At 25.0% G+C, this 10,306-nt stretch overlaps 1 protein-coding gene across 2 annotated transcripts; it reads left to right on the top strand.

Moving 5' to 3' along the window:
• The first annotated feature begins 4,725 nt into the window (after positions 1–4,725).
• Positions 4,726–10,172, top strand: LOC132952796 (golgin-45). 2 transcript variants are annotated; one of them, XM_061025231.1, is made up of 6 exons: positions 4,726–4,954; positions 5,038–5,408; positions 5,493–5,767; positions 6,509–6,637; positions 6,694–6,889; positions 9,403–10,172. In XM_061025231.1, exons 1-6 carry the CDS (start codon positions 4,939–4,941, stop codon positions 9,541–9,543), a joined length of 1,128 nt encoding a protein of 375 aa, XP_060881214.1. In that variant the 5' UTR covers positions 4,726–4,938; the 3' UTR covers positions 9,544–10,172. The 2 variants fall into 2 exon arrangements, with proteins under 2 accessions (XP_060881214.1, XP_060881213.1); XM_061025230.1 differs by having other exon boundaries at positions 4,726–5,408; positions 9,403–10,171.
• Positions 10,173–10,306: the final 134 nt, after the last annotated feature.

The raw sequence follows: 10,306 nt of genomic DNA, 5'->3' as shown, positions 1-10,306 counted from the left end.
GCCACCAGGCATCATTAGTCTAACAAATATTGTTCACATAATGCACACGTATTATATTAGATTATCATTATTAGTAATAGTCTGTAATTATTTATTAATTACTATAGAATTTAAAAATCCTAACTGTAAAACTGATTCATGTATAGTTTTATTTTTCTTGGATATCAAACGTGCAAAATACTGTGATAGGTATTAGGTAGATACTACCTTTTTTAAAATCAATATGTTATATTGAAAGTCAAAGTAAGTTTTTCATATCATCCTTTAGTATATTTTGAAAACTACTTAATATGCATTACAGAAAAATACGTTTATAACAATGGTTTTCTTATTGTTCAAGTCTTCCTTCAAAAGCTTCAATTATGCAAAATATATATAAGAATAATACAATTCAACTTAAAAAATTTATTTTTAAACCGAATATTTTAACAAAACGAATAAATATTATTACAATCAATTTCTATACTAGTGAGTTTAAAATAATAATAAGAAGAACATTTATTGAAAGGAATTAGTATACATTATTTATATAGGAAGTGAACACTTCGAGCAATCAAATTCAAATACAAGTACATTTTAATAAAATGTATTGCTTACTACTGTAATGCACTATAGTACTATACTGATGAATGAATTTTATAAATTTCAGTGTTAGGCATTTTTTTTAAAGGTAATACATAAACTACATAAATCCAAAATAATATATATATAATAATGTAATAGTAACACATTTTATTTTACAAAAATTATATGTGATTACTAATAATGTTTTACATTTGAAATTTGTTATGAAAATAAAAATATATTATAAATCAAATATTGAAATATCAATAACTCTATATTGATTATAAAAAAAAACTACTTATTGATATTTAAAACACATTTTCTAAGCAATTATTTTGCATTGTCAGTGTAAAATATGAATATTAACTATTTATAAGACTATATACATCAATCTTGTAGAACATTTAAAACATTTTGCCCCTTAAGTCTATAGTTTTTATTTTTAATTGTTTTTTTTTTTTTTTATAAAATACAAAAAATATAATATAATATACAAAATCTATTTAATCTATTTGATACTTCAAAATTTGTTAAAAATATATTTTTTTTTGTAAATATTATTATATTATTACAATTGAAATTCAAATACACCTATCTCTATAAATATACTTTTATAAATAAATTAGAAAACAAATTCAGGAAAACGTTTAAATACAAGAATCTTCGGTGAAAATTCAAAGTGTATATTGGCTTTGATTTTGGCTCTAACTTTGACCTTTAAATTGAAATAGAATTACATTTAAAAAGATTTTTTTTAATCTATTTTAACTGAAATTTTTAAATGAAAAGACTCGCAGTAAAGCTCATAGAAATCAGTAAACGATATTCAAGATAAATATATAATATTAATATCTAACATTGCCGTATACGTTAATTTTTTATTAAAATGAAATACATTTTCCAACCAAACCTTATGATGTAAAAGCATAGTCAATGTATGATGTTAATTTTACTTATGTAATTGTTCTTATATCATTATTTGAATTTGTATTCATAATTAAACTGTTATTAAATTTAAAGGGTTTTAAAACCTTTGAGTTAGTCATAAGTCATAACAATAGTAATTACCTAGGAACTTTCCGTGATAATATATAATTATAATATAAGCCTCTCAAATATATGTTAAATTTAATACCTCATATTACATCGTAATATGTATAGTGGGGTTGTGTGTTTAGTGAGGTGATTAAAATCACCGACGTTTAATTAATTATTTAGAATCAGGTGAACTCGGTTAGAGCTATATACTGTAATAATAGGCCAATAAATAACAAATTAATTATTATTAAACCAACCTAGTCTATCTGTGTAATATGTTCCAGAAGCTTGATGGTGATGATTTTTTAAATGCAATCAACTAAATGTTTCAGCTGATTTTTTTGTTTTTGTACTATTTATATCAATTTTAAGTAAGTGTTTGTATATTTTCCAAATAGCCTGACACAAAGCTAAACGATTGGCTAATCTTGATCGACAGAATTTAATGAGGAATGAGGATCATATTTTAAAAAAAAGCTAACCAATATCATATTATATTAATTAAAAGATAAAAAATCTATAATAAAATGTCTCACCTACTCACTACTCAGTTGACGTTTATAATAATTGAGGTTCGCGTATACGACAACATTGAGACTTAAGTCTTACACTGATCGTCTCGGTGGTCAGTTCTGTGATGTCCACAGTATCAAAACCGTTCTAGTATACAGATAATTTGACTTGAACACCAATAAATCCGATCAAGGTAAGAATAATTTAAGTTTTAACCATTTAACCACAAAATATGTTGACATATAAATGAAAAATATATTGCGAATACTATTATTACATCACGCTCGGTTACCAAAAATGTTATTTAGCCATCACAGACATGTATATATTATAATATTATTATAACTTACTCGCTTGTAAAATATTACTTTAATGTATTTTACCATAATAATTATCAATCTTATAATATTTGAAATACCGGGAAAATGAATCTGTATGGGGGCAGGTTAAGGCCGTATATAACTGTGAATGTGTAGCTAAAATGCCTATCCACAACGCCGTGTTACAATGGTTTTATAATTTAAACAAGGTAAAAAATATATTATACATCTCACTTATATAATATCAAGTCTTGTCTTATAAAATTGTATAAGTTATAAGAAAAGTACAGCCGAAGCGAACACCTATGATTATAACAATGGCAGTATCGATAAAAAAAAACCATATACATGCAAGTATAATTATTAATTACCTACTGTACAGGTTAGAAACGTTTTAGCATACGAAAAATTCCATATAATATTATATTTTAATTATTAACATATAATGCATTATTAATACTAAATACTATACATACGCGTATCGATATGAAGTAATCGGGAGTATACGTCCATATTATTATATTGATTATCCCCGCGATTGTAGCTCTTGTTGGGATGCCTTTAAAGTTTATAGTTTATTTTGCTACTCACAACAGTTATTAATATTTAATACTCTAATACCTACCTATACGAATATATTGTTATGGTATGTGGAACAATATTTACAGACAATTTAATACGTATGGGGGATATAAATACGACTATTCGAAGGATTCTACGGTAGTAGGTGTCCCGTGCCTCTTGTCATAATAACAGTTTAATACGTTTACAATTTTAGTAATCAAATGATGTACAATGAATTCAATTAATTTATTCGATTGCCTATTATAATATAATATATTACTTAACGACTACAGTCGTAGTTCTACTTCGAAAATGTCGATAATCACATTGTTCTCCAATTAGGTAGTTTGAATAATAGTAATTCTACCTCGTATAGTCGTACTTATATATTTTATTACTAAATGTTTGTAAAAAAAAAAATGAACTGTGTACTTTTACAATTTTTTATATACATTTTTTTTTATTTTATGTTTTATAATTTTATTTCTTCTTATGTTTTTTATGTTAAAATAGTCGAACATTAAATCAACTAATAGTTTATTATTTATATTATGCAAATACCTATTGAGAGTTAGAATCAGAGGAGTAAATAATAAACAACTCATGGCATATATATGTCAACAACTACCTCTTATAAACACTAACAAAAAAATTATAAAAATTAACTATTTTCTATGTTCATTATTTTACTATCGTGTAGTATTTGTAATATTTTTCATCGGGATATTAAATTGAAAACAAAACTCCTAGAATGAATAACAATTAAATAGTATTAAATAGTAAAAAGTATATTTATTTGTAATCGCAACAATGTAGTGTGATGTTAATATTCCTACATGCGGTACCTATACTAAACACAGATAAATATATAAAATGACAAATGAGTGTCTCAATGTCAATATCATACTGTATTGGTTTAATTTTATATCAAACAAAATTTAAGACTGTTGGGACATTAGTTTACAAAAATTAAAACAGTTAAATTCGGCAAAAATGTATTAGGTATTTTACTTTCTAATATACTATTATTACTTAACATACATTTTATTTATACGGAACATTTTAATCATTCAATTACCTATAGTAATTATAGTCGCTTATTCATCACGATCATACACGAAATTATAATAACTAGCCGTTCACAAAACATTGAACGAAAATAAGAAAACAATTTGAATGAATGGATGTGTTAAGATTACCTAGGTATGTAGGTACTAGTAGTACCTAGTAGTACCTACCTTGAATAAAATATTGAAATTTTGACTTAAATAAACAAATTATAATTTTTAATAATAATTGATAGCAGGTGCCAAGGTACTAGGTAGGTACCTATTTATTTTTGAATTAAAATACCTGTAATAGGATTTCGCTTTTCGTAGACTAAATTTTATTAATTAGTAATTAAATACTTACATATTATTAAAATCAATGATATTATATTAAGAATTTGTCACAGAATACAGATATGAATAATAATTCATATTATAATAATTCACATTCTGATTTATGGATAGCAAATATCCATATCTAGGGCATTTGCTTAGTTTATTATCAGACACGGTGTTGAAAATTCCATAGACATATTATTAGACATAATATTATAATCATAGAGAAATAAAAATATGGCAAATGAAAAATAATTATGTTATCATCTTTACGATTACGTCATAAAAATGATAATGCTTATCAACATGTTGTTATCATAACTAAATGCTCTCCTCTTATTTTTTTTTATTATTATAATTATAATTTATTATTGAATACGTGTAAAATACTAATTTAAAAATAATATATCATTCAGTATTTAAGTCAGTAATATTAAACATTTAAACAAAATATTAAGTATTGTAAATGAAAAATAAAGGCTGTGAATATAATTACTAATTTATCAAACTCTTGTGAATTTCTGAACTTATTAACTATTTGGATATAAAATAATATGCAACGACATAATGGTTTGTCTATTTAACCATTTGAAATAAATCACACACAGTTTGTTCTGTACTGTTTAAAATGGAAAATTCTAATTCTTCTTCAGCTGCACAAGTACAATCTAACAATTTGGATTCACAACAAAACAATGATAATGAAGTAGTTAAACCAAACCAGATATTAAATGGAACTCAAGTATTACCTAATGACAGACAATTTCATCCTAGTAAAACTATGCATGAAATGACACCAGGCCCAAAAAAATATCAAAATATTAAAAAGTCACCTGATAAAGAACCAAAATTTGTTCCCTATGAGCCATACAAGGCAGCAGTTCGTTCAATAGTGCCAGAGTTGGGTCAACCTTCAGTAGCCATATTTAAAAGAAGACTGTCGACTGCATCTAATTGCAGTAAAGTATCCAATGTAACTGAAGATAAAGAAGATGTGATAAGTATGCTGACTCAAGAAAAACAGGTAAAGAAATTAATATTACTTAATAGTTAATACATATTTTTAGCAATGAATTAATATTATATGCATCTTAAAATTTTATTTTAGAATCTAGAAGAAGAGATTGATAAACTTAACATACAGTTAGCTAATATGGATCTCCAAATGGGCTCGCAGGCACAAGTTAATAACGAACTTAAAAATATGCTTGTTGCATCTATTGGTGAAGACATCGAAGCCAAAATACAAATGTTGACCGAGGATAAAGTATTATTGGCACACAAATTGCTCAATTTTACAGGAGCATTAGCTGGTCGACAAGATCAATTAGAAACAGTAGCTGGAGAACGAGATGTGTTACGGAGTAAATTTTTAGCTGGCAGGTAATGTTATATAACACCACCTTTTTATTAGCTATACAGTATGTCCCAGAAGTCCCATATCACCCTTAGTATCTACGTGGAAAATCAATATATTTAAATGCAGTTTTTTTTACAGTAATAAGTATGGAAATTCTAATTGAATATGTGCCTTTTTTTTTTCAAAAATTCAAAAATTATCAACAACATTTTTAGGCAAATAAGTTTTTTAAATTTCCAATATAGCCATTTTGTTGATTGTATTTTATATATTATAATAAATATTAAATAATATTAAAATTAAATGAAAATCGCCCAAGTTAGAGCTAATTATTATTTTGAATTTCTAAGAATAATAGTTTTGTTACCTATGCATACGGAATTAGCAAAATACGATTTGCATGCTTTAATCAGAAATTGGAACGCTGATATTTTAAAAACTCAAAATAATAATTAGCTCTAACTTGGGCAATTTTCATTTAATTTTAATGTTTTTTTTTTTTTTTTGAAATGTCTTAAAAAATACGATCAACAAAACGGCTAACTTGGAAATTTAAATAACTTATTTGCTTAAAAAATGTTTGATCATTTTTGAATTTTTGAAAAAAAAATTGAATATGCTATACAATCAGAATTTCCATACTTATTACTGTAAAAAAACTGCATTTAAATATATTGATTTTCCACGAAGATACTAAGGCTGATACGGGACTTCTGGGACATATTGTATGTTATATTTATTTAAGTTAAATAATATTTTTATAGTTTAATAATAGAAGATTTATCTAAGTGGAAGACAATTCTGTGTGACCGCGTAGATAAATTAGAAGCTTCGTTACAAACCGTACTGGACGAAAATCGAAAAAATAGACATCTACTAAAATCGGCTCATGAGTATGTTAAAAATGAAATGTATGAAGCATTTAATTATTATGATTATTATGATTTAGGAATTTGAAGATATTACAAAATTATTATAAACTTGAAGTATCGAATAAACAAAAATTACTAGATAGTACTATAATAGCTGAAGATATCAACAGGATATCATTGTTACTTAGAAAACATTTATTAACCCCTCAAATTCAAGAACTCCAAGTACATGCTGCTATCCACCAGACACAAGCTGAATCCCAAGCTCAACAAGTATGTTTTTCTAAATTAAGTTTGCACATAACATAAATGGACCTTAGGATAAAAATATTAGATTAAAAAAGTGTGGACAACCGTCAACCAACAAATAGACTATAAGTCCAAAAAATATACAAATGTTTAAAAAAAATTTAATTATTTATTAAGTGTCAAACAATTTGACAATTATTGACAGTAAGAGAAATATGTTCCTACAATATTATAATGTGTTATGAAATAATATTTTATTATTTTGATAGCATTATTGGATATTGTTTTAAGAAAAACATCAAAAGTTATTATCAACAGCAATTGCTTTTTCTATGTAATAACTAATAACGTTATTAGTATACGAGTTGTTATACGAGTTGCACACTTGCTAATGTCACCAATTTATAGTCAACTTAGTAATTTTGTACTAGTGTAACATTCACTAATTCGTGTTTTTTAGTGAATAATCATTCAATTGTTTAATATTTAAAATACAATTTAACGTAAGATTAGCATTAGGATCGAAATTTCATAAAGTGAGATAATCAATCTCAATTAAACTGCAAAACAAATTTAAATATATTTTTATCAAATTAATAGTTTAGTTTGTGCAATGAAAATAATAAAGTTATGTTTTATATCAAAAAACAGTCTGTATCAAATTCCCTTAGTAAAAATAATTTAATAATTTTTGTCGTATTTTGCACAGTGTATTTTTTCCCCATTAAAAGTTCTAAAATTAAAATATAAAGCTAAAAATATTTATTATTTAATATAAACAAATAATCTGCTTTATAATATTGTTAATATAGGTAAGGTAATAATGTAAATCGTGTTCAATTGACAGTTAACTAGAGGTAATTAATATTTACATATTTAAATATTGGTGATTAAGTAGTAAGTACTGTTTGAACCATGTTTAGAAAATAAATTATTTAAGAATGTGCTTTTGTATAGACATGAGAATGATTGAGTTTAGAAGAATTAATTTTGTGTGGTTGGATTTAATATTAGAGGAAATTAACTTATCATCTTATCTTACAAACTTACAAAGGTAAAAGTATAAACATTATCTATGAGTGTACATTGGTTTTTTATGATATTTTATTAATTTATAACTCACTAGTCTTAAGCAGCTTGAATGAGAAATTAAATAAAACAATTTGTGGGATTAAAATTTATCCCCGCTGGTAAGAGTAATACGAATGAATAGCATTTCATAAGAATACTACATTAGTCCATTGTTCTTTCAATAGTCGATTATTTGATATAAACTATGCAAAACATTTTTCAAGTGTGCTTCTAGGTTTCAAACTCCGCAAGATATGCCCAAATGTTCTTTAGTATTTAGAATAAGCTCTGCCAATAGAGCAGTTTTAATCTATTTTGTTTTTGAAAATTAATAAATAATTAACTTGTTTTAATGATATTATAATTTTTTCGGTTTACTGCATAAACACACCGTACTATGATGAAATTATTATTTACTGTAGACATATTCCATTCATTTATGTGTATGTGCGAGTCTAGATGAGATCAAATAATAGTTTTGTGAATAATTATTATAATAAAATTAAAACTTACCATACAATATATATTTATTTTAATTATATTATATACTTGCTGCCTTGCCCTTGTCAATACAAAAAATATCATTATGATTGAGCATTGAAGTAGTTTTTTGTGTGAAAATAGTTTTGGTATAAAAATACTTATATTAACTTCTGATAAATAATTATATACATATAACTTATTTGTATTAAACTAAAAATTGCTTACTATAAATTTAATAATTGTATATAGTATAAGGGAAAAATTTAAATTTTAAATTTTATAAGTGACTACATTATGTTTATAGTTATAATGTATATTGTCCGTGAGAATTAAAATCAATTATGTGCATTTTTAAGGGGGCTCCAGTCGGTCACGTTGTAAGGAAATGAATATAGGCAATTTAACATGATGACATTAAAATGACTTGTAAGTGTATGCAAAGTAAACGAAGATTAGTATGTGTAAGTTTAATTTGTAATCCTTTTCAGTCAATATTTCCTAGAAATGTCCTGAATTATAACAGTAAGCCCACATATTACTACCCAGTAGGTCAGTTGTTATTTATATTCGCAGTCAATTAATTTACGCACGCGCAGGCATTGACAGAAATTTTAAACTACGATAAACTTTTTTCAATTTAAAATAAGCAGTTTTTAGACCAATAAGCTAGACAAAACTGGAGGAATTTGGTTTGACGAATTTTAATTTTGAACACGGATTATGATTGATTAACAAGTTTACTAGGTTTTGCCAGAGGTTCTAATTATTGTTAGTGTCATAATGAATGATATAAATACAAAAATATAATTTTTTTATTCTTGGATATTACAGCTGAAAAAATTAAATCCATCAAACCAAATTCCTCCAGTTTTGTCTAGCTTATTGGTCAGAGTCAATTTTTTTTCATCGACTGGAGCCCTATTAATAATAATAATAATAATATTTTATATTCTTTAATACAATAATTTATTTTTTTGTTTTAGATATTGATACAGAAAATGTCTAGAGAAAAAATGAATAATGTTGATGCAACATGTAATGCCATAATGGAAGCATCACAAGCATTAGAGTCTAATATTCAATTATGTTGTGGTCATTGTACTGGAACCGTTAAACTTATTTAAAAAACATTATTGTGTTTACTAAATTTAAAAATGTTTAAAATGTTTAAATATTTTATTACTTGTTTTATAAGCTAGAGTAAAAATTTTATAATTTATGTTGATGTTTAAAATTAAATTAACTTTTTTATACACATAACATGTTGTTTTTCAAATAGGCTAAGGAACAAAATATATAATATTATTATGGCATAACTTGAAAACTGTTAAAATATAAATATTTGTTATGTACTTTTCTGTGTGTGAATATGACTTGAATTAATTAAAAGAAACTAACAAAATATATTTTAACACAAAAGTAAAAAATTGTGTAGGTTTACTTAAAACCCATATTTAGGCAATTTCATGAGTACCATGTAGCGATGCAAACAAAAATATGTACACAAAGCCAGTTTTTGACAAAATCAATCAAAAATGAATAACCATAGAAACTTCGAATTGTCAGAAAATTATAACTTATAAAAGGAAAAAAAAAACATTGAGATGAAAATTCCCCTCCCCTGAAATATTACCGCTGTAAGCCTGTGCTTACTTTGCTTATTGGCTATAATACCACTGTATTATTACAGAAACTTGACAGAAATAATAATGATCCAGTAATTAGGAAGGAAAATTTTATATTAGATATTTTTTAATTGGACTGCAATTACCAATCTTATAAACTCAAATGATATTTGAAAAAATAGGTGTTAAATTCCTAAAGTACAAAAACAAATTACTACAAAGGAAATCAAAGTAAATATAACCTTAACACAATATTAACAAA

This window comes from Metopolophium dirhodum, chromosome 9, assembly GCF_019925205.1.
Source record: "Metopolophium dirhodum isolate CAU chromosome 9, ASM1992520v1, whole genome shotgun sequence".
Classification (NCBI taxonomy): Eukaryota; Metazoa; Arthropoda; class Insecta; order Hemiptera; family Aphididae; genus Metopolophium; species Metopolophium dirhodum.
The sequence above is the reverse complement of the archived record's forward strand: the minus strand, read 5'-3'. Positions and strand labels throughout refer to the sequence as shown.